This window comes from Amphiura filiformis, chromosome 3 (assembly GCF_039555335.1).
Source record: "Amphiura filiformis chromosome 3, Afil_fr2py, whole genome shotgun sequence".
Taxonomy (NCBI): Eukaryota; Metazoa; Echinodermata; class Ophiuroidea; order Amphilepidida; family Amphiuridae; genus Amphiura; species Amphiura filiformis.
This window is the reverse complement of record NC_092630.1, coordinates 13,399,120-13,425,457: the sequence shown is the minus strand read 5'-3', so window position 1 is coordinate 13,425,457 and position 26,338 is coordinate 13,399,120. Positions and strand designations below refer to the sequence as shown.

The following is a 26,338-nucleotide window of genomic DNA, read 5'->3' as shown; positions in this document are numbered from 1 at the left end:
CATAAAATGTGTATTACATTGCGAATTTCAAAAAATCAAAATTATTTGATATCAGGACATTCTTAGTATTCAGAATGCAATTCGATATGTCTGATGTGCTCTAATGTCCCACAATAAATACTGTCCAAACGTTCATACCCCAGCCCTTAACATAAAACAAAATAAAGCGGTCATGATAATATGACATTAAGGGCGAACACCGCTAATGAAGCGTCTTGGTTGAAATGCACGTGAAAATTAATGTCTTTCTTTGCTCAATTTGAGGCCTTTTTGGCTCTCATAGTTGCCTGATGTACCCGTTACATTTTATTAAGAAACAAGGTAGTATAGTTTCTCTCCATTGATTTTGCAATAGCGTCTCCAGGAGGGGGCTCAGAGGGGCTTTCAGATTTATGCGGTGGGGGGGGGGGGGGGCGTAATGGCTAAAATCGCCAAAAACCGCCTGATTTTACATATCCCTCTAGCGTTGGTTGTCAGTAGATTGCAGTCACTCCTCATCAAGTGTTGACAAAGACAACAGTGGTTGTTGAAACGCATACACAGTAAGTGCATTTTCTTGGATCAGATACTACGAACTCTGGTTTACTAGTTTACTCTACCGATCCTGATGAATTTGTTCAATCAATAACGATATCTGGGGACCAATCACAAGCCAGATTCATTTAAAGATGCATTACATCATGACCAATTTTAGTTAGGCCAGAAATTGGCCTAACTCTCCATAGAATCCCGTGTTAAAAAGTTATCCGCAATCCAAAGTCAGTAGTCCACTTGGGAAGCTAACAAACAGAGGGCGGACGGTGACTGAAAAGATTAGATGTGAAAATCTATCAATTGTGCACAAATAATAATCAGAGTTTTAAGCTTAAATGCAATAGCCAGAAGCACAATTGGCAAGTGGAGTACGGAGAAGTCTAGCTACACCCTGGAAGGAAAAAACAGTATTTGAAGCGAGGAAATGTGCAATATGACTTAATGTAATACATTAGAAAAGGCTTAAAAGGCAACTATTAGGCCCTGATTCATATTTAATCATCATTTAGGCCTGTAAATTAGATTGTCTGTGTAAATTTAGCAGGATCCGACTTTTTATGACGACTTTCAAAATGTGTAACATTTCAGAAACACCAAGCTGTTTGTGAGGTGGCGTTAGCTGTATGGGTTATAGGTTGAACTTTTTACAATATTTCTGGAAAAAAAATCCTGAAATCCATATATTAATTTTTACAATGGATGTCGTCATCTGACCTTCTGCTTGCAGAAAGGGAAGTTTTGAAGAACTGAGTTGTTTTCCGGCCCCTGTCTGTACAGAAAGTCAGTGGGGTTATTTACTGGTGTGCACCCTAAAAGGCCCTTGTCATAACCAATGGTGGCGGCATGATTTTTCCGTGCATGAGGTTTAGGGAAAATTAAATTATATGTCTAAACTTGAGGTTGCATGTGTAAAACATGGTCTTTTTTTAACGCATGTTTGGGGTATTGAAATGATATTTTTTTGGCTTGCACAATCATGGTAAAGATCCATGTCATACATAAGAGATTGGGCCATTCCAGATAAAGAGTGCACACGGGGTATAGAGGGCGCTTATATATGCATGACTGAACACATCCCACAATGCACCCTGTCCAAATAAAATTACCATATCAAACAATGGGTTGAGCCAAGATAAACACTTGTTATGTAATCAAAATGAAACTTTGACCTTCGAGGTGAATATAAAGATCACTCTATATTATAGTGTGTGAATACAGGCAAACACAATTGGCTGTGTGCTAATGTTGCATATTGTGTACAAGGCAAGGGTGCGCTTTGGCAGTGACAATTCAACAGTCTGTTTTCTCGGATTTCTACAGAATTCTCGTAAGCCTTAGGGGCCGTGCAATATAATTATGAGCCCCAGGGGGTAAAATTTCTGAACGGCCCAGCAAAAATCACTTACTTCCCTCACTTACTTCCCTTCTAGGCCTGCCACAAATCTCCCCCCCCCCGGCCAGCCCACAAATCTCCCCCCCCCCTTGAATTGCACATGCCAAATTTTTAGGATTTCTTGCCCATGGCATGACCATGTTGCCCCCCTCGCTCATATATTATTGCACAGCCCGTATTATACACAGTGAACATGCTGAAGATTAGTCTGTGCTGTGTTACAGCGTTGCTATGGAGACCGACACACAACACTGTCTTAGTTTTGGAATTGGCAGGAGAGCATTAAATAACTCTTCTGGAGCCTTTCAGGAGAGCTGTTTTAAATAAGAGCATTTACATTAAAATGGATTAATTGTTAAGGAGAGAATTTATGTTCAACTAATTTAAGGAGAGCTAAAATTGCTCTCCTATATCAGATTTAAGGAGAGCAGTAGAGAAGCGATTGCTCTCGCTCTCCTCAAAAGGCAGTCCTTAGCTGTCTCATGTACCATGCAAGACTGATAATAGCTCAGCCAGGCATGGAGTGCTGAATTTTGCAACCATGCATGCAGAACGTACAGTATATGTACGTATGGTGGTAGCCAAGTTAAGCCAACCAGGTAGGCTCTAGATAAAAAAATAAAACATTTTTTGATAAGCTTACACATATTTCGGTCTTTTCCCCATGTTTTACTCTATACTCACACGTGACAAATGTGCTTTACTCATGATAGCTGTGCAAGAATCATACATCAAAAAACTATCGAACACTGAGAAATCTAATTCATTGAATTTCACAGGATGGAAACTAGTCTTGTTTGCATATCGCTGACAGATATTTTACATGTCTTTCTAAATACATCGGCCTAATCCAGTCTTTTCTGATATTTTGTGTACATATTTTTTTTTTGCTTATATTTATGATTACAAGTCAACTTTTTGCAGACTACAATAATAAAAACAAGAGCACTTTGAATAATCAATCCAGATATTGCATATCGAACTCAAACCATCTCTGTACTGTATACAAACAAGTCACCACCATCATATTCAAGGATATCTATTTGCCCTATTGCATTTAAAGTAGTCCCGCTGAACAGATTTAAAATCATTTTCTCAGCATGTACTTTCACCGACACCATCCCAGTTTTAATATGGCATCAAAACAATGTATCCGAGTCACATATTTCTTGAAAATGTAACAAATAAGCTCAATTTTTAAGAGGCCTATTTTGCGGGTTACACAATTTGACTCGGAAGCTTGTGGTGGTGCTCTGGTCTGGCCCTCACGTCGTCTGCTAATTATTAGTAAGTTGGGCCGGGCACTTTGTGTAAATACATCAGCACTAACTGGATGCATCTTGGCAGGGGGGGGTGCATAGAAATTCTTCTTCTGACCAGGTTTGGTTCAATATTGCTTCATGTAATTTTACACAAAATTAGGGTTAGGATTAGGATTAGGTTTAGGATTAGGATTAGCTAACACAATTACATGGATTGACCTAAGGTTTAGACAATTATTACATTTGATTAAGTTTTTGTTCCATTTTTGAAGGGGGGTGATTTACACAATATCTAGGTCTTCATACCAGTCTACATTTTACACCATCAAGCTGCATGGATCATTTTTATAGACTTAAACCAAGAACTGGTCAATATTCCCTTGTCATAGTGGACTGTTATATTCATGAGGTCAAAGTTTCATTTACTCTATTATGTAATCTTATTTGGACAGGGAGCATTGTGGGATGTGTTCAGTCATGCATAGCTAAGCGCCCTCTATAGGGAGGGTGCATGTTTTATCTGGAATGGCCCATTATAGGACATACAATACTTGGTAGGCCTTATGATAATGCGTAAACTTTGTACCTGTTAGGGAACTGAAATCAGACTGAAAACACAAACGTCATTCGAGGCTCTGTCTCACCAGTTGCATTTACAAGGCCCTTGTTATAACCAGTGGTGGCGGATGATTTTTTTTTCTGGGGGAAGGTCACACAAGGTTCTGAACAGAAACGTCACATACGGACCAACCCACACTACGAGAACCGCGAATGCGAGAACCGCCGAAAGCCGAGAACCGCTCTAGTTTTCTTTGATATTATAATCATTTTTTAATGAATTGCCAACTGAAAAATGCCTTATCAAAACTCTTAGGATATAGTGTGCCTACTGATAACACATTCTTTATCTCATAAACTGGCCTCAAAAAGAAACTTATAATTTTTCACAAGGTCATACCTTAAAATCCTCTCCATAAAAATGAACAAAAATTGCACACAGGATTACTTCAATACTCTACTCTAAACACATGTCAGTAACCAAGCAGTTGTCCAATTGACACAACATCAAAATGCACTGACATGGAACACCTTCCTGGACCAAAATTCACATCCCAACAGATTTCTTTTGTTGGGTTCCAATTATTCGCCTGTAGATGAACAAAAATTACACACAGGATAACTTCAATACTCTACTCTAAACACATGTCAGTAACCAAGCAGTTGTCCAACTGACACAACATTAAATGCACTGACACGGAACAGCTTCCGGGACCACATTCACAGGCGAATAATTGGAACCCAACAAAAGAAATCTGTTGGGATGTGAATTTTTGTTCATTTTTATGGAAAGGATTTTAAGATATGACCTTGTGAAAAATTATAAGTTTCTTTTTGAGGCCAGTTTATGTAGGAAACAATTACACTTGTACATCACAATCATGGAAACATTCTATAGTTCAATTTGTTTAGTAATACTCTTTTCTGTTTTCTTTCTTTCTATTTTTCTTTACAGCAATGTTGTAGATGTAAACATGACTTTTGCTGGATGTGTCTACAAGGTAAGAAATTGGCTTCAAGTGTTTAGTATAGTGGGTGAGCATAGAGGTTTAAGTAGAAGAGCCAGGACTGTTTATCTACATATTCCTGTATGTAATGATATGAGAAATCCAACATACCATATTGGATTGTGATGCATGGGGACCAAATAGTGTGCCTCTTGCATTTTTTGGCATATGCTCAAAATTGATAATCATCTGCATCTACTGCATGACTGTTGCAAAGGTTTGCCCATGTATTACCTAGAATTTAATCAGCACAGTGCATTACAAATCATGTACGCACAATCATATAGGTACATAAACAAACATATAAAAATTTTCTGGAGGTACACTATTTTCCCATGCTGAATGACACAGAATTGTGACAGAGTCCTCTCTCTCTCTCTTTCAGTCTAATCTTTTTGGTTTGAGTAAATCTTTTTTTATAATTCTTTGTGTTGTGCACATTTCTTGAAGAAAAAAATGAAATATGGATTTTATAATGGCAAATGTGTTTTCTTTCAATTCAACATGGGTATGAAATTTATAGGAAGCAGAACAAAAGAGCTATGGACGAAAACTGTGCCACAAAGTGAACCAAATTAATATTATAGCCAAAATATTAAATTCTCGATCATGAGAGCCAACTTGGGTACGCACAGTTATTTGCGTTGAGCGTACTACGCAACGACCGGCGCTTACAGCTCAAACACAGCTTTTGAGAATTGACCAATCACACGGTCATTGCTAGGCAAGGTCAAGGTTCGGTCATGCAGATCGCGCGATCGTGTTAGTCTATGTAAAGTACGCTGACGCAGAAGGTACATCCTCTCATGATCGAGAATTTGTTATTTTGGCTATAACATAGGAATATGCAAAAGATAGCATGTGTTCAAAATGCAAATTACACAATGTTTTTGAACACAAATACCTGTTCAAAATTGCACTAAACAAAATATATACAACTATCAGTTTTGCTATTCATTACAGTTTTTCTCCTATATGTCACAGTCTGTGATAAAAAATAGCAGTTAGATCTTAACTTCTCTTGTTAAAAAAAAAAAAAAAAAGGTTCGTCTCAAAGCTTGCAGCGCGTTTGTAAAATCCCACGATTTGACAAAAAACAAATGCGGACATTTTTTTTATTTATAAAAAAAAAAAATTTTATAGTTTTTTTCAGAAAAAATCGGCTAAAAATCAGACTTTTTCTTAAAATACCATGAAAAAAATCGGGAATAAAAAAAAAAAAAATTGCATTTTGCATTTGTTTTTAAATTTCCCGTGAGCTTTGAGACAAACCTTTTTTTTTTTTTTTTGCCTTAATTTCTAGTTTTGGGCTATTCGGTTGAAATTCATATACCCACTATGACATGACCTTAATTTCCCACACAGGGAGTGTGAATTTCAAATGAGTTATCTGAATGGATGACTCCATTTGAAATCTACACCCCTTGTGTGGGAGATTAAGGTCATGTCTTCCATAGGGGGTATTTGGATTTCAACTGGAATAGCCTTTTGACTTGCCTTGTTTTCACAATTTTGGCCCCTAAAGTTCAGTCACCTTTATGTAACCAAACTTCATCTTTAAATAGAATAAACCAAACAACCAATTATTTCCACAGGCAAAATGTCAATACATGTGTTAAGATGAATCTGCATCACCTAATGAGCGCACTGTTATTAAGAAATGGTACAATTACCGAATAGGGTGCAACTTGCTAGACTTGAGTCCAGTCCTCGTTTATGGAGTTTAGGGTTTATGGTTGGGGTAGGGCAGTCTCGTAACAAGCCTAGTAGAGTTGCACCCTATTCGGCAATCGCTCCAATACGATGATCTGAATAGATACAAAGACTCGAGCGCATTGAACCAAATTTGTTGTCACACTCCATAAATTGGAAATTACAGGTGTAATTGGTACAAGGAGAACCCTGCCTAGCTTAGCCATAAATGTGTTCCTTCCTACCCTAACTACCATCAAATTCAATACATCAATTTCATTTTATTTTAACCCTACTGCCTCTCATACAGCATTTATGATTGGTTTAATACTTGATATTTTCATCTGATTGACCAATTAAAATACAGCTTAGACATATATTAACTCAATCCTCTCCAGGCCTACTACCACTCTTACCGTGTTGCTGATTGGCTCAATAAATCATAATAGTCTTCTTGTAACCAATCAGCACATAGTATTCATGTGGTTGCATCATTTTTTTCTTCATTGCAGATTGGAAGACGCATGGTAGTGAATATTACGAGTGCAGCAGATACAAGGAGAATCCAAACATAGCAAATGAATCTGCCAATGTCAAGGCAAGAGAAGCTCTCAGGAAGTACCTATTCTATTATGAAAGGGTGAGTTTGATCCGGCAAGGTCAAGGGCAAGGAACAAATATATATATATATATATATATATATATATATATGTATAAATATTACACATCCTGTTTAGTTGTTTGCTCTGGGGATATTAAAAGTCTTATGAGGACAAGAACAGCTTAAATACATGCGTACACACACAATTAAGCAATAGCTGCCATTTGCATTATTTTGAAAGAACTTATTTGAAGCAAGCTCATCAAGAATATGAACGACACGTAAAACGCGACCAAGAGGGAAACCAAAACTGTGGATATCAGCAATTCAAAAGAGCTGAAAGAAATCAAAGAAGACTTAACCATAAAGAAAGTGACTGAACTTTCGAGAGAGACTATAACTTGGAGAAACTTTATTGACGGCACTATGTCAAACTACTGACGAGAAGCATTTATGATGATGATGATGATTATTATTGCTGTCTGCAAAAACATGGTGGTTTATGCTACAAAGATTATTTGCACAAAGCAGCTATTCAAGTTGATTCCATATAAGATATTCTTGCAGTCACTCAGCGATAAGACATGTTCTTTCTCAATTCTGGGTGTGACAGGGTGCTTTTAGAAACAAGGTTGTATTAACTTCTTGTGGCATAAAATGTAGGGGAATGCAGATTTAATGTTTAGAGATTTATAAACAACCAAGGAAGAAAATATTCAGACATACTTTATTTGAAATGTTATCAGTTTTCAAAGTTGGACATCTATACAAGCACTTTGCAAAAGGAAAGCATTATTTTGTTGATAATGCACTGTTACAATTGAATTGACTTGTTGTTTTCTCCTTGATGAACTGTTACACAAGGACAGAAGGAAGCTCAACTCAAACAACTCTAAATAATCAATTATGTTATATAGATAAATACATATAGCTTATCACCATTACAAAGGAGCAATACTTACCACTTTGAAACAAAAGAAATGAGGAGAAAATTTCAATGCGGGTTACATACACTTGCATTATTTGGTGTTACCCATACAGAGATATTTGAACCTCACAATTCAGTTAATATGTATGAGTCACATTGTGGAAACATACAAATGTAGGGCATACAAAGTGTCAGACTTTACAACATAAACCCTTTTGTTCGACAGATTTTTTCTTTTTTTCAACCACCCAAATTAAGTCGAGACAGTCTTTAGTTCCAGTGTAAATAAAATCTTGCATGACCGAGATCAGTAAATTTCCTTCAGATTGTAGGATTTGAAATTGAAGAAGTCAATTTACCAGTACTAGAGATGGAGAGATAGCACGCTCTAGCAGCTGAGCCTGACGATAGAGTCTGTAATAATAGAGCTCCGTTGCTCTTGCTTGAGCTATTGTTATAACGGGCTATTCCAGTTGAAATCCACACTACCCTGTGGAAGATTTAGGAAATATCTTCCACATAGGGAGTATGAATTTCAAATGGAATTAGCTCATTAGCCAACTCTTTTTGAAACTCACCCTCCCTCTGTGGAAGATTCAGGTTGAATCTTTCTCAGAGGGTGTATGCTATTCTACCCCTGTGGAAGATATTTCCAAAATCCTCCACAAGGGGAGTTTGGTTTTAAATGGAAGAGTCCAATGCTGCAGTTTTGCCATTTATCTGCAGACAAGCAATAAGTTCAAATTTTGAATAAGATCACATTTTTCAATTTTTTTTTTGTATAGTCATGAGCATTATTTGAAAGTTTTGGCTAAAGTTGCAATTGAATGACTGTAAAGAAAGTGTACTATAGGTTAATTGTTCTTAATTAAAATGTCTTTGTTACTCTAAAAAAAGTGGAGTAAAGTTTATGCAGTTAAGTTTACGCAGTGAACCTGATACAGCCGTCTGCATATTGCCAAAAACACATAATAAAGTAAGATAAGAAGGTACTTGGAAATTTATTTGGCTAGAAATGTTGTACTTTTGTCACTTAATAAATATGATGGATGACTTATGAGATATGTATCAGAACATCCATGGAACAAATTTGAACAAAATAAATCCTGATTTATTAGCCCCCAAATTGCTACGAAATGAATAGCGACTGTTGTGTAGCTCCTTGAATTTACAATTGCTACATTTGATACTAATTTTAGCTTATCAATTTCATCAGCAGCAGAGACAAGATGTTAGTTTGTTTGACCAATCCAAGTATCTTGCCATTAAATCCAATTCATAATAATCTGTTGCACAGTTTAAGCATTTTGTCTAGTAGATGTAAAAGTTGAGCATTGTTGAACATGTTTTTAATGACTGTTCATATGACTGTCAGTTACTATGCTTGACTAAGTGAGTTTCATACTTGGTCTTGCATTCTCTAAATTCAGTAAATTTTCATTGTCAACCGTGTAATTGAATGGAATTATTTTGAAATTTTAAAACGCTTGAAATATCACAAACAAATAGGCCTATGTTAATAAATAATATTTATAAATACAAGCTAAAACCATTGGGGTTCGATAATGAACCCCACAAAACTAAGCAATTATATGGAAAATGCCATACGGCTGGGTGGTTTCACAAGTTGCTGGCTCGATCATGCCATTCGCCGCCTGGTCTTCACTGCGATTTGTTGAAAACCTCAGCCCCTAGCATTGATAAAAAAGGTAAAGAAATTGAACCTGCGCTTTAGGCCAGACTACGCCAATTAATTTTCCTGTGGGGTGATCGCCACACCTCCGCCACAGCGAGTCTGTTACCTTCCCAGCATTTAAGAATGCCGGTACCAATATATACATCTGGGTGGAGAGGAGTAATCGAGATAAAGAGCCTTACTCAAACATTTTACACAGATCTTATGAAATGATTATAACACACCCATTTTCATTTTGCACACAGTGGGAGAACCATGCTAAAAGCTTACGTCTGGAACAAGAAACCCTGAGGAAGATCAACGAGAGGATTGAAGAGAAGGTGATGAAATCCATGGGTACATGGATTGATTGGCAGTATCTCTTAGATGCAGCATCTCTACTAGCTAAGGTATTGTGCTATAGAGTCATACTATAGTGAAGCGGAAGGCTGAGCATTAGTTTTTCTGGAAATTTCTTGAATTCTAGAAAATTGGTTTTTAGGAAATTTATCCACAGAAAAAATGGATTTCCGACCATTTTCGGAATCTCAATTGGCTTATCAGCTACATCTCTATTTCAAGTCATGTGGACATAAACACACATTGGTTCACCTCAAGTTGGTAGGAATGTAGGTGCATATCAAATGCATGCATACAAGGGCGGTTCTTGGCACGCTTGCAGCACAGTTGCAAAAAAGCATTGACATCACTACCATACAGGAGTTGAACCAAAGAATAGAAATGGTGTAGGTATTGTATGTAGTGTAACCACTTCGTATACATTCAATAGGATGATTTCAATAGATTTTTTTTTCCTTCAATGTCCCCCCCTTTTGGTTTTGACTGGTCACATGTAACCCTTCTCTTGATTTCTCAGGCTTTGAAACTAAAAAAACTAAAAAGAGGCAAAACATGAGATATGAGCAGCTGGTCTAGACTTTGCCTATCAACAAGGTTGAGATCAACATATCACAGCTATTTCCATTTAGTAGTTAGCATTTATGACATAATTGAAGCTTACATGTTGACCTTGAAGCAGGCTATGTTGTTGCAACCATGATGAAGGATGGGTATAAACTGTTTTATAGCAAGGCCCTTTTTGATTTGATATGGACATTGGAAACTTAATATGTGTACAGGCATATCAGAGAGATGCTGAAGGAATGTACTTAGTATAGATCAGCTACACCCTGCAATATAAAATGCTTTGCAGAGTTTCGTTTAGAAATGTACTGTACTGCAAACCATCCAGCTCGTATTATTTTGCACAAGGCTCAGATGATTGAGATTTGAATATTTTGATTATAATAGATGCGCTTACTACTTGCCATTTGTAATGATTAACTTATTTTGTGCTCAAGGTCATAGAAAAGGGATACATCTTGACCCACTTAAGCAGCCTTGATTTAGCTGTGCACAAATGGTTTTATACACTAAAATCATTTAATTATGTTTGACTATTTGATATTAATTGTGCACACAACAGACCATATCATATAAGGAGTTGTCATCAGTAGCTGATGTATAAATCGACTTCTCAGTGCCAGATAACGAGAGATGGATAAGCACAATAGCTGCCCTGTGAACATTTGGCAATTTACGCACAGTATATTGTACTCATCTATACATGACAGCTACACATGGCAGCTATTGCACTTACCCACTTCTGGCACTGAGCAGTCGAAATGACCAATACGAATCCATAAACATTTAATCAAAATGCTCTTCCCATTTCTTATCTCCCACAGTGCCGCTACACCCTGCAATACACCTACCCTTATGCCTACTACTTAGAATCTGGACCCAGAAAACAACTATTTGAATACCAACAAGCCCAGCTGGAGGCAGAGATTGAAAACCTCTCATGGAAAGTGGAAAGAGCCGAGACATACGACAGAGGGGTAAGTGTACTTTTTATGAGGAAGCCAGCTGTTACAGAGGGGTGTAGCACTAATTGGTATCGCATGTATGCGAGAATATTTCATGCTTCAATAATTTTCAGTTTCTGCTGACACATGAGGGTGATGTTGTTTACGTTTTCATTTTGTCTCACAAAAAGGAAGTGCCTTGAACCTTATGTTCACTAAGAAATTTTACAAGTCATACAAGTTGAATTGAGAATCAAATTTGCACAAATTGATAATACGAAGGGTCAGAGCCAAAAGGCCTTAAGTGCATTTTTGACCAAAATGAGATTTGGTACCAAAAAGTCATAATCAAGCTATAGCCACAGAAACTGTTATCGGCAAAAATGTAAAGCCCTTAAGTGCATGGTTAGTAAATGGGTACCGGTATTCTTAAATGCTGGGAAGGTAACAGACTCACTGTGGAGGAGGTGTAGCGATCCCCCAATAGCAACATTACATGGAGGAGTCTGGCCCAATCGCCAATGAAAGAGAGATGGTCACTCCGATCACTGTTTATACATGATTGTCTCCTTTACCTTTAGCTAGTTAAAGACACGATTGATGCTAGGATGCATACAGAAACTCGCAGGGAGTGTGACAATGCAAGTTAACTATGACCCTTACATTTTGGAAGCTATACAGGAAGTAATTATTAATTTGCAATGTACCAAATTCCTTCAGCAAAATGGAAAAATCCAGGAAAGAAATGATCGAGTGCCAAAAGTAAACAAAGCAGGTAGACAATTTAGAAAGAATGTAAAACTCAGTCCGTATAGTTTCTGCCACTATTTTCCCATATACCCATCCAAGTTAATTTTGATTGGCCATATCTGGGTGTATCATCCGAATAGCTAGCATCCTCCCATGTATGCAGGTGATGCTGCTGCTTGAGATATTAGACCTGACAGTTGAAAAATTAAGTGTAATCCAGCAGTATCCACATGGCCCTGTGATAAGATGGGCTAAGACCTATCAAGCTTATGCTACCCTGGACTTAAACCAAGCAGATGTTTGCAACATCATTTTTTTATGCATCATTTTTGGAAAGTATCCAAAATGAATGAATTTTAAGCAACACTTCTTGGTTTTACTGCAAAAATGCCTTAAAAGTGGCTGGTAGTGATTCAAAAATGTTGGGCTTGGTTCACAAGAGTAAAAATATGTATGTGTCAGAACATTCTTTGAAATGGCAGTCTTGCGTACATTCATGTTGTAAGGTTGCGTGCAGAGCAGCAACTTCGAAGTCATAGATGGTATGATTCTGTTTGACATGTGGGGTAGACGTTGCATGAGTAAGCATGTATGAAAACAACATGGAATGTGTGCTTGTTGCTTGATCATGGCAAAAAAGCCTAAGTGGATGATTATTTTGTGAAGTGATAATTTATATAGGTTTAAGGTACTCATAGCAAGCAATTACTTGCAAAAGCTTTGTATTTGAAGGGTGTGAGTTCTGAGCATCATGGAGAAACTTATTTTGTAGTAATTTCAAGAGAAATGATCAAGTAGGGAATAAAATATCACAAATCAATTCTCTTCAAGATTTTTGTAAAAATATCTTTGTGAATCAATGTTAGTCCTCAAAAATTGTAGAGCAAATGCTATGCAAAAAATCAAAAGATTCCTACAAAATTCCACGGTCACAGTGGCTACGGCCTTGGACTCATAATCTGAGAGCTTGCTTGATGTGCATGGGTTTGAGTCCCCGTCCCACCACCGTGTTGCGCCCTTGGGCAAGGCGCTTTGCCTCGCTTGCCTCACCCCACCCAGGTGCAATGGGAAGCTGTTAGGGGTTGTCACAGTCATTGTACTGATGAACTCTGCGCCAATTGTAGGCTGCAAACGTGGTTCCGACATATTCTAATGACGGTGGAATAAATGTAAAGCGCTTTGAGGCTGTTTACGGCATAAAGCGCTATATAAATATCTACATTTATTTATTTATTTATTTTTTCAAGAATCAAAGTTAATTCTCATAATTTTCAAAGTCGTCTGTTGCAACAGATACCATGTGAAGAATCAAGATTCGAAGTTGATTCTCATAATTATCAAAGTCTGTAGACTTTGAATATTACAGCATTAGATACTCTGCAAAGAATCAGGATTGCTGCAATATTCTTTTGCAAGAATCAAAGTTGATTCTTATCATTTTTGTATGTGTACAGTATGTACATGATGTGAAGAATAAAAAAATTCCTACTAAATACCTTTGGAAGAATCAAGGTTGATTCTTTCACATAGACGAAATCATAACCATGTCATTGACATTTACAATATTTAATCAGTGTCTGCAATTTTTTTAATGACAATATTGTTACTATGATTAACATGTGAGCATAGTGCTTTAACTCTTTCTAAGTGGGTGTCGACTGCAGACGACAAGTTATAAAATTGTTTTAACAATTAAAATTTTCATGACCATATTTGGAATCAGCGTGTAAAATGCATTAAAACTAGTACAAACAAGCCTAGTATTAGTTCAGTGGTTCTTAAGATAGCTTTTGATATTTTGAGAAATTATCTCAAAAGTTGAGACTTTTTATGTTGAAGGCTATGGCTAGCATGCAGAGCATTAATGTTTGCATGCAGGCTTGTTCTATTTCTGAAACCTGCTAGTGAACCACTTCATACTACTCTCATCCAGTGTAAAAATGCTAAGCTGATGAATCCACACAAGTGATGACATGGCACAGTTATACCTACTAGCTACTAGAACCCCTGGGGAATGCAGAATGTATGTTGGTGCCAAAGTCTGAGGCACTGAATTAATGTTTGAAAACATAGCGCATAACATTCATGTGACATTTACTAGTATGGATCCGAGCTAATAAGCAGTGTTGCTGGAAATGTAGGCGCCATGATGCGGTGATTTGCTCATTGAGGTGAAGCAAGAGCTGGATGTAATATCCAATAAGGTAGAAAATTATCACTTATGATATTTAGCAGAGATCAGTATTTATGCTAATGCTGTTTGTGCTGGACTTGGCAAAATTGGTGTAAAGCCATCCAAAAAGAAAACCAGTTTTCAGTTCAATTTGACCATGTATTGAGCTGAGCCTTGGGACATGTATCTGAACTTCACAATTGTCACATTTAGCCTGTTGGATCAGACTGGACTATTCCAGTGAAAATCCATACACCCTCTGTAGAAGACATGATTTTCATTTCCCACACAGTGTGGGGATTTGAAATTCATACTGCCTGTGTGGAAGATTAAGGTCATGTCGTCCATAGGGGTGTATGGATTTCAACTGGAATTGCCCATTGCAAAAGACCTCACTTTGTCGGACAGTAAATGTTCCTGTTAGACTATGTAGTAACTTCTAGAAGTTCAGTGAGCAATCTTTATGTAGCCCAATCAGGTGAATAAGCAGCGTGGTTGGCAATACTGAAAGCGCACTTGCAAACATTAAACAGAACATGAATGTGACATTTGCCAATAGATCAAGGGTTTAATAAGACCCATGTGTGTGTGCTCATTACGTAGGTGTTCTGCTTCATGTTTAGGAGAACATGAAAGCATTTTATGAGCCCAATGATAAGTGTCAGATTTCCTGCGATGACTTGTTCGTTTATTGACGCCCTCATTGCAACGTGATAGATTGTTTCTTTATCACCCTCTTGATGGGGAAATTGCGTGTCAGCTGGTAGCTTGTTATGATGTCAGATTTCCGTCGTAAAATCATCGTCAATTTGTCAATTGGAAGATGGCGGTGTCAGGTATTTGGAAGTTAAAAACAAAAGGTAAAGGAGGTGAACCTGTATATAAACAGAGTGCCCATCCCTCTTTCATTGGTGATTAGGCCAGCCTCCTCCATGTTCAATGTTGCTGTAGGGGGATCGTTACACCTCCTCCACATCGAATCTGTTACCTTCCCAGCATTAAAGAATGCTGGTACCCATTTATAAATACACCTGGGTAAAGAGAAGTAATTGAAGTGAAGCAACTTACTCATGGGCACAACACGCTTTGCCACAGCGGGGCTCGAACCCACAATCTCACGATCGTGAGGCCTGTGCTCTACCGCTAGACCACACATGCCCTAAATAATAAATTGGTGGTGGTATTAATTGTTATGTTTTAGATAGTGATAACCTTATTACATAATGTTTTGTTTGCCATTTATTAACATTCTAAATCATGCAAAAGATTCTTTAGATGAGCAGGGGGTATCAACATCAATATTGTTCCGTTTTACGACGGGTTGTTCCATGGGAAAATAATTATATCTACTATGTTATATCATGTAGAGGTGCACAGCTGGGTCTCAAAATAATAAATTTTGTTTCTCATTAGATTTCCAGGGAGGGCATGGCAGTTTTTTGAACGGAAATAATTTGCCCACCAGTAAGATGGGAAAAAAATGGGCTCACTGATAAATTTAAAAAAATTCTCTTTATAAAGGTATAGGCCTACATGAAATTGGAAATCAAAACAAATTTGCTGCCAAATCATGTGGGGAAAAATCTGCTCGATCAAAACTTCCATGGCCATCTTGGAAGTCTATATAATTGTGCACCCTTAACAACGATGGTTATGGCTTGTATAGTTGAGATTAATGCAGGTAGCATGAGCATCCTAGAGGTATTGCAAAATAGTTTGTTATTATTTTCGACATTCTCTGTCAAACTTTAAATTGTGAGTTTAAATTGTGAGTGTGCAGATTATTGTTTGAATTATTGTTGAACTGATAAAGAGGTACAGATTTCAACAGTAAAATTTATCTGGCCCAGCAGATTGTCAGCATAAATTGGTGTAGCATCTATATATCAAGAATTCTCTCTCAGCTAAAATGGCATCATCTCCAATGGCATAGTTCAATAACCTTCATATATCTAAAGTCGACCTTTAGTTGCTGGGTATGAGTTCCTGTCCCTAACCCATTCAAAGGTCATTGTATGAGTGTATAAGTATATAGGGGTTAAAGAACTAAGTCCATGCAGATTGGCATGTTTGAGATCAAGAGTGTCTTCATAGCTAAGGTTTGATGCATGAATGGTGACTGGTTAATGACACATTACTAGGCAAGGCTTGTGATTGTGATTCTTCAATGGTTGAGGTTGGATACAACTCATGCAAGTATCACCTGATATAGCCACAAACCTATCTGAATTCATGAAGGATTTTCATGACACAGTATGGCCTGGGTCAAGATGTGTGATTGCGATGCCTCAGTGGTTGAGGTTTAACACCAGTCTATTTCCTGATAAATGCAAACTTACGCATATTCATGAAGGATTTTCATGACACAGTACTTACCGGTCAGGACAAATGATGCTAATTCCTCAGTGGTTTATCAGTGGTCTCATTCCTGATAGCCACAAGTGTGTGTGTGCATTCTTAAGGAATTATGACCAACAGTTACCACGCCTCATTATAATTGATTTGAACAACAAATACATGCATCAGTGGTATTTGCCTGGCCAAATTGCATTGACCTGATCCCCTGACAAGAAGCCCAGTAGTCCAACTGTCACCTGTGTGCATTCATAAAGGATACAGTACAAATCGAGACTTGTGAGTAGGAGTCAGTGGTTGAGGTTTCACACCAGGCTACCTTCTGACAGCCACAAACTTATGCACAGGATTTTCATGATACCATAGTGGTCAAGAATTGTGATTTTGATGCCTCCGTGATCGAGATCTCACACCAGTCTAGTCACTGATAGCCGCAGACCTTTGTGCATTCTTAAAGGAGTTGTGACCAACAACAACAAAGATGTGCATCAATGGTATTTGCCTGGCCAAATTGCATTGACCCGATCCCCTGACAAGAAGCCCAACAGTCCAACTGTCGCTACACTAATTAAACTATCATAGATGGACAAGGGTTACTGAGTTTGATTTGTCACCAACATTGGGCTATTCTAGTTCAATTCCATACACCCAGTATGTAAGACATGACCTTAATCTCCCAGACAGGGAGTGTGAATTTCAAATGGAATTACCCGAATGGATGACTATTTGAAATCTTCACCCCCTGAGTGGGAGATTCAGGTCATGTCTTACAGTTCCATAGGCGCTGTATGGCTTCCAACTGCAATAGCTAATTTTACGGTACCTAAAAGTGGCTTTCGGTAACCAACGTTTAGTGGCATCAAGACCTGATATGAATTTGTATGACCCTCATATGAATTTGTATGACCTTGGATCATAAAGATAGGCCTCTGCATTTCTATATTTGGATGATTATTTGAGGCACACAATATAGCCGCCTATACAAATAACCTTATAACCATTGGTCTGTAACTAAAGGAAGCATGTACACAGCATCTCAATTACGACTTGCTCAAATTCCTGAGCTACAGGTATGGAATGAATTTCCTGTGTCAAATTCATGGACATACCTGGACAGGTGTGTTCTATTTACGTGTTTCCAATCTTTGATCCCCTCCTTTTGAGCTGTTTAGACTCCTTCACTGACCTGTGACTTGAGAGGAAACCTAACATGACACGAGGGATTATGAGCCGGAGTCTATGTTTCACAGGTTCTATGTTTGTACCGGTATCTCTAAGGTGTGAATTGTTTTCCCATGGGGATAGAAGATTTTTTGAATAGTACGCAGCTGGTTACTATCCCTTGCTGTAACCATGGGTCCATGACTTCCAAGGGGGAAACTCACAAGGTGTGATCACATAGGAAGAATACACTCAAGAGGTTAGAATCCTTCAGATGTTTCGCCCGTGTGGACGCACTTGGATGTTTGACACTCTAAGGGAAACTTTAAGTATCAGAATCCTTCAGAGGTTTTGTCTGTGTGGATACACTATACTTGGCGGTTTGACACTCTTAAGGAAAATTTGGACCATCTCACACCCCCAAGATTTTTAGGGGGTTTAGTTGAACCTCCAAGTACAGTCAGAGGGAACTCAGAGGTTTGTGCCGTGTGGATACACCGGAGGGTTTCCTTCAGAGGTTCACTGTATGATTGTATACGGTGAATGGTAAATTCTAGTTGTAAGCCCATTTTAGTCACTCGGGGGTAGCTCATGGGTTTCTACTTAACAATGCCCTGTGTGGACACAACTCAGAGTGACTTAGAATTTATACATTTGAGGTTAAAAACCTTGGAGGTTTGTGGCTGTGTGAACATATCTCATAAGGGATAGCTGAGAGTGTTAGGGGGCTTGGATTAGGGAGTGAATCAAGCAGGAAATCTTTTGCTTTGCTGTGAACTTTGAAAGCTTGATGAGAGAGTTATTCAATAACATTGGCACATTCTTATGTGGATGTGTTAAAACCATCATGAATGAGAATTTTGGATTTCTGGTATTAAGACAAATTCAGATTTTTGTGTATTGTAGTTGAAAGTCAAGTTCCTGAGAGGTTTCCATATGGGAGCCTTGGACTTAGCCATTGATGCAATTGTACTTTTCTCAGGACTTTCCTTATCTGTTGACCTTAAACAAGTTCATATGTGACATGGTGTATGATGCGTGTGAATTCTCTCCGCAGATGTGTACATCCAGTTTTGGTAGAAGTGTGTATGTAAAATTATTTTTTCTTGTTCAAGGTGAAAGGGTATGGACTTGAGTAATGCTTGGATTAACAGTATAATTGGTATAATAGGTATATGATGTGATATCAGCAATTCAAACAATTTAGACATTCAGGTTGTTAGGATTATTTGTACAATAATGTATGCACATTTCAAATAATTTGCATGCATTGCAAGTTACTTACTCGCTGATGTAGTGCACGTTAGTATCCATTGGTTACTGGTTCAAGTCTAGGCTCATACACCTATTCCTACTGATTTGCCAAAAGCTTTGTCTTGTGATCATTTTGATCAGAAAGAAAGCTTGAGTCACGTTGGCCTAGCAAGGGTCATATTGTAACGTGCACTATGCCAGCGAATTGTAAGTACCTTCACGGCAGTAGGTTTGTGCACTCAAAATGTTTTCTTTTTGTAGTGGAAATGTGTTACTGTGTTATTCTTTCAAATAAGAATATAAAAGAGAGTTTGCGATTTCCAAACATACTTATGACACGCCCATGCATCTATTCAAAATCTCTCTCATGTTATGGGATTTTGAATAAATGCACAGGCGTATGATACGTGACGTTTGGAAATCGCAAAGCTCTCTAATTACATTCACAATTGTGTATGACACATTATGTTGGCACCTCAAATTTAACCACCTCCACAACTGTAGCCTTTTCCAGTTTTTAGGACTTGTACTCAAGATGATTTTTCCTCTCAAAAAAGGGGAAGGGTGATTGATAACATTACATTATGATTTTAAGGTGTACAATGACATGTGTAATTCAAACCATTCAAATGTAACAGGTTGTCAAGTTGGTATCCACCGTAACACCTGTAGATGAGACATTCATGTTTTTGAACATAAGATTATCTTTCCACTCTAATGGAAGGGTTTCATCATGCACAATTCAAACATATCATGTTTGTATGACACACATTAATGTTAGCAATGTCACCACCTTCACAGCTGGTAGATCAGACATTCATGTGTTTAAGACATGTACACAAGATGATCTTTCCTCTCTATTCATGCTATTAGAAGGGTGTTATACACAATTGAAATCAATCATGTATTGACACACATTGTCACATTAGCACCTCTATATAATGTCACCACCTTCACAGCCATAGATTAGACATTTATGTTTTTAGGCCTTGTAAGCAAGATGATCTTTCCTCTCTTGTGGAAGGGTGTATGCTAGTGGAATAGGTGCACAATTATGTATGCAATTCATGTATGACATAGGGTTGTCTGTCACCTTAGTCAGCTTCGCAGCAGTTAGATTAGACATTCATGTTTTTTATGTCTTGTCCATGGACAAGTCTTAAAAACATGAATGTCTAATCTAACTGCTGCCATAAGGTTATCTTTCTGCTCTAGTGAAAGGGTGTAGACTTGTGGAATAGGTGTACAATTCATGTATGACATAGCTAGGTTGTCAGTTATCACCTGTTCGTTACCTGTATGCTATGACTGCAGACGTCTATGATCAAGCAAGGTAGGCAGACAACGAGTCGGAACATCACAGGACACCTGTCAGCGTTTTTGTTCCTACCGGTGATACGGTATTTTGTTCTTTATATTTAGTGTACGATACAAAGAGTTGAAACAATTCACGTGTGAAAAATGTTGTCAACATGATGCATGTGCCCCACCCTTAGACATTCAGGCAGGCACGCAGGTAGATGAAATGTGTTCTATCCTTTATGGGAGAAAAACTGAACCCCTATGAAAGAGATGACCTTAATCTTTCACATAAGGAGTGTGAATTTCAAATGGGTTTATCTGAATGGGTGACTGATTGGGTAAATCTACACCCCCTGTGTGGTAGACTAAGGTCATGTCTTCCACAGTGGGAGGTGTATGAATTTCAACTGGAATAGCCTGATCCCGGGGGATCACTCACAGAAATGGTCTGTACGCATGCGTGACCAAAAAAAACAAGTAAAAGGGGGTGTTTTTTTTAGGCAAGGCAAGTTACGCGCGTGACGCGTTTAGGGTCTAAAAACAGTGATTTTCAAGAATAAGGGTAGTTTTCTGAAACTGGACAACTTGTTTAGGGTACCTTTTCAAATTTTTGGTAAATTATGAGTCCAAAAAGGGTACATTTGTTACATTTTCACCAGCCAAAAACTCGTTAGGGGGTAAATTCTACACTAAATTACCTTATTAAGGGGCTAAATTTGCTGGTAGGGTAAAACTCGTTTAGGGGGTGTTTGAAAAAAATTTGGTCACGCATGCGTACACTGTCATATTTGAGTGGCCCCCCTAGGAGCCTGATTCAAACAAGGAATCAGGGATAAAGGGAGCCATAGCCACTCTCAATGTTTTCAATGGAGGAACTCATAATCTTTGAAATGGGATGTTGATTATCATTTTTATCAACTTGAATGAAACTTGAGATGAATGTTTCTGGACACTTAACAGCTAAAAAGGTAAACATTACAATCTAGTAGTTCCATAGGTTTTGTCATATTCATGAAATCCTCATCAGGTAAAATGAACGGACGCAAAAACTTATTTTAGCACCTCAACATAAGAATAGATAATTTGACAAATATGATTAGTAGGTTCCAAGTAGAGTGTACAGTATCTCGGCACTTTACATGTGATATACAAATAGTCACTTTCTGGAAAACCTTGTGCATTCATTTTGTGTAATGGTTGATCATTCAAAGAAAAAATTTCAAATGTTATTTATGTTATGGAAAGTTCAAACATTTAAATGTCATTTTAAATTACTTAAGTAACATGAAGTCCATCATACAGTACAAAATTGCAAACAAACTGTCACTTTGTCCCCACACAGATTCACAAGAACCCTGGGGTAATTTAATGCTCTGCGTGCTAGCCATGCGCTTCAACGGAAAAGTTCAAGTGTTGACATATTTTCTCAAAATATCAAGAGCTATCTTAAGAACCACTGAACCAATACTAGGCTTGTTTGTACTCATTTTGAATGCATTTTCATGCTGATTCCAAAATGGTCATGAAAATTTACATTTCTGAAATTTTTGAATTAAAAAAAAAAAATTTGAAACTTGTCGCCTGCAGTCGACACCAGCGTGAAGAGAGTTAAGTGGACTCTGCCCACCAGTCCCTAGGCCCTGGTACTCTCAGCCATGCATAGCATTAGGAAACCAGCTTGTCATTCCAATTACTGGCCATTGAAATTAATAGTGACAGTGCAGCATTATATCTGATGCTCCTCACTCTGTCCTCGTTTTAACAACGCTGATAGACAGACAATTACAAATTTCTTAGCACTCAATTGTTCTAATTCCCAACTTATCATTAGGTTCCGGGGGGTCTTCAAAAATTTTTGTGATTTTCAGCAGACTTTCGGATGCTGACTTTCTCTATAGCCGAATCCAACGAGCCAAGTCATGGTCAGGATTTGGTCTGCCATTACTGGGTCCCCGCAGCACCAAACTGGTGTTGTGACTGCCCAATTGGGTGGATTAAAGCCGCTTAAAATTCGATATTTGTTTCTTTTTCGTGTTGTAAACTGTCATCATTCTTTTGTCTCGTGTAACACGGGTGATAGAATGCAGTTTAAAATACCCTCCAAGGCCGCATCATTTCACATTTTAAGTGAGATGGAGTCGACGGGGACCCAGCTATGGCTGCCATTGAGGTGTAGGAATGTGTGATATTGGATTCGTCTATACCTAGTTTTTACTGGGTTTTTCTACCCATTGGTATAATAATTTTCCACAAAATGCTCTTAAATTTGTCAGAATTGGACGCTTTAAAGGCGCATTGGTCTCCACTGAAAACCCACTCATCAATATACCAATATCGCTGAAAAAGGTACCCCAAAACCGTGGCACATCCCCGTATATCTTCAACCAGGAAGAACCCCCCCAGGCATTAGGTGTCTCTATTTTTAGGCATTTATCTCATCCAACAGAGATGAATCGTTAACTTGAAATTGTCAAATGTTTCTGTTTTAATTATTAATGAAATTTGCAGTGGTAGGAAGTACTTGTCTACCGTGGATGTCTAGAAGCAGACGACTTGACCTATCAATTTATCATTTCTTTTGATTTAGAGGAGGGTGGAAAATTAAATTGGTAATTGCAGCATCCCCCAAATAGCATCTGTAGACGGAAAATTATACTGCAATTGTGCATTGTGTTTTAAAGACTTCACAATTGAAAATGTATATATAGCATATCTGAAAAAGTGAGCTTACATTTCTGCTATTCCAGTTTAAATCCATACACCCCCAATAGAAGACATGACCTTAATCTTGCACACAAGGAGTGTGACTTTCAAATGGGGTTATCTGAAGATGCAGCTTTCACTGAGATCTACACCCTGGAGATTAAGGTCATATGGTTAAAAATAAGCAGGTAAAATTTTAGCAAATTCTTAATACTTCTACTACCCAAATGTACCAAACTTTGGGGGTCTTTAAAAGGTATCTTAGCCATTATATAATGTGCAAGAAGTATATGAACAACTAATCGCAAGTTGAACCTTTCCCAGATGATTGAGAGTATATTTGTTTTTTTTTGTTTTTTTAACTTTAATTTTTTTTTATCTGTGGGACAAGCACTGTGGTCAAGATGAAGATTTTTATTGAGATTTACGAATTACGGTCTTTTGACGACTGGCGATTTGGAAAAAACAGCAGAAAAAAATGAATAAGGCGCAAAAAGCGGGCAATTTTACTAATGCGTGCGGGGGCTTTGAGACTAACTATTAAAGTAAGATGGCTTTAACATTGGCATCTTTTAAACTTAAGAAAATAATGATTATGACAAAATAATATTAAAATTAAACAGTGAAGCAGATTCACAAGAGAAAATACATCGTCATCAAATGAAAGTTTTAAGCATCTTTAAATAGGTGTGTTTTGAGCGAATTTATGATTGAACATTGGTAGCTGAGCTCTGTATAATGGTCCAGGAGGCCATTCCTTAGTACCAGGGCAGCGACAGCAAATGGCTGTTCTCCGTAGATTATGTGACATGAAATACGCTTTTTGTATACATTCTGAATATAATGCTCTGAGTGGCTTAGTAGCATCATAGGGACACAGGCGGCACATGAGTCAAAATTATGGCCAAACTAGATTTCGGTTCTCGGGTCGGGCGGTTCTCTTGATGTGATAGGCCTATTTCTGGGGTCCTCCAGAAAGTAGGCCTAATTGGGCCGATGAGATTTACCTGTTAAGCTGGTTTCATACTACCCTGCCGCTTGCCGCTCAGCGGCGTGGCGCAGGCGCATTGTAGAAAAACGGACACAATCAAGGCTTGTCATTGGTTGAAACGCCCTGCCGCTTGCCGCAGCGGCAAGCGGCAGGAAAGTATGCTGGGGGCATTAGTCACACTCCCGTTGCGAGATAGCGCACCGCGAGCACGCGATAGTGCAGAGCGCGAACGCGAATTCGCACGCGATAGCGCGCGGACAGAGGGACGGACGGACACGCCGTTATTAGTATTAAGATGACCAAAAACCAACTGGTGCCCCTCTATCAGACCCAGTGCCCCTAGGTACCCCAAATCGGGTAAGTCGCACTATGACACTAGTGTTTCCTTTAGCCTAATATAGCAATTATGATGCAGGAATTACCTAATGACATTCTACATGTATATCCTAATCGCACCATTGCATGGGTGTCACCAAATTTATTCCACTGTTGTAACAAACTATGTAATGTGAAATTCTATGCAGTAAGAGAGCATGTAAGGCCTGTAAAATAAGTCTTTGCTAGTCCCATGGGTTGTATAGTTAGTTGGGAGTGTCATTTTGATACAATAACCCAATAAGGGAATGTCTCAATTTGGTCAGTAGAATGGCTCGGCTCGTATAAATTTGTCAGAAATGTCTAAAACATGTATATTGATTGTGATAATGTCTTTATTATCTCGTTAGCTAAACAAAAGCTGGGAAATCAACGCCTGATCCCAATACAAGAAACTTAAACATAGATTTACTAAAACAGCAGGCGATCTTGTTCGAAAGGGTCTACATCCTTTTTTAAAGTTTTTATGTGACGTTCTCATATCCCCTTGTAGCTTTGCCGCAACCCCCTGGTGGAAAGCGTGCTAACGATATCATGTCCAACCCAGGATGTAGCATGGCAAAGGCAATGATAGATGTTGTTTAGCAACATCGCTCCTCAAGTGATGAATAATGCACCCTGTCCCCAGGGCAGCTTCCCGCCGCAGGCATATTTGCCATCCCTAACCCATCCTATGCAGTAAGCTCAGCTCATGCTGTCCTACACATTTATACATATGTTGTCCATATCAGACAGTGTTAACTGTTAGTGGAATTGGTCAAGTCTTATTAATGAGCTAAATGAGTTAGGGATATTAACAATCCCTAGCGGGTTAATATGGCTTAAGGAAGATTACTTTGCATCCTCCTTAGTGATAGAATGTACTTCACATTACTTAACCTATAGCCAGAACACTGAATGTGAACATAGACTTGTCAACAAAAAAACCACGCTTTGTAACAAGGTATCACCACTGTCTATGGTATCACTGATGACCAGTACAAGGGTCTCAAGGTATCACTGACCAGTACCAGGGGTCATTTTGCAAAGACCTGTTACCCATTGTAAATTTCGCAATGCATAATCTATGTTAGAACTCGGTGATCCAAATGTGTTGATTTAGTATTGACAACCAGTTTCGGTATGTCTTGGTGAAGACATACACTTGAAAACATCTACTACAGTACTGATCAAAGGTTTTTGATCTAGGTTTTGCCTGGAATACACGGGCAATTGTATGGTGTGTCACGACATGAGAAAGTGGAAGACCTTTAATCATTACAGCCATATTATGACCCTGAAATCATAGAAATTAACAAATAAATTTGAATTTTGGAAGTGGACAAACTACCAAAGCACAAAGCCTCCTAACTTAGCATAGTGCCAGTGGGGTAAATCTTGATATTTTGCCAGTGTATTTGAAATCACCAGCAACTTTCATAGAATGGTGCACAAGCAGTCCGATCAGATTACAAACAAAGGTGGTTTCATTTATCACAGAGAAACATAAGTGTGCATGGATTATTACATTTAATATGCACATTTTGATATCAGTTATCCTGTACAGCTCATAGTAGGCAACCTAATGCTATTAACCGCTCAATTCGTACTTTTGAAGTGTGAAATAGGTGTTCAAATCGATAACAGAGTTGGAAACAGGTGTTTAGAGTAGGACTGAAGTCAATTGAGCTATAGGGCTTCTACCATTATTAACTCATTGTTTAACGCTGCTGTGTACTCTAGACAATGTTTCTTTTCATGAAATTGAGCTTTTTTG

At 38.2% G+C, this 26,338-nt stretch overlaps 1 protein-coding gene and 1 long non-coding RNA gene across 4 annotated transcripts in view; one reads left to right on the top strand and one right to left on the bottom strand.

Moving 5' to 3' along the window:
* LOC140148067 (uncharacterized) overlaps positions 1 to 26,338 on the bottom strand; it is a 467,679-nt gene that overhangs the window by 177,492 nt on the left and 263,849 nt on the right. The window lies entirely within an intron of this gene.
* Positions 1 to 26,338, top strand: part of LOC140148060 (potential E3 ubiquitin-protein ligase ariadne-2-like) — a 100,628-nt gene that overhangs the window by 65,942 nt on the left and 8,348 nt on the right. For all 3 annotated transcript variants that reach the window (XM_072169908.1, XM_072169909.1, XM_072169910.1), the window contains exons 10-13: positions 4,703 to 4,748; positions 6,959 to 7,086; positions 9,917 to 10,060; positions 11,399 to 11,551. In XM_072169908.1, the coding sequence (XP_072026009.1) occupies positions 4,703 to 4,748; positions 6,959 to 7,086; positions 9,917 to 10,060; positions 11,399 to 11,551 (471 nt within the window). The remainder of the gene's footprint in view (positions 1 to 4,702; positions 4,749 to 6,958; positions 7,087 to 9,916; positions 10,061 to 11,398; positions 11,552 to 26,338) is intronic.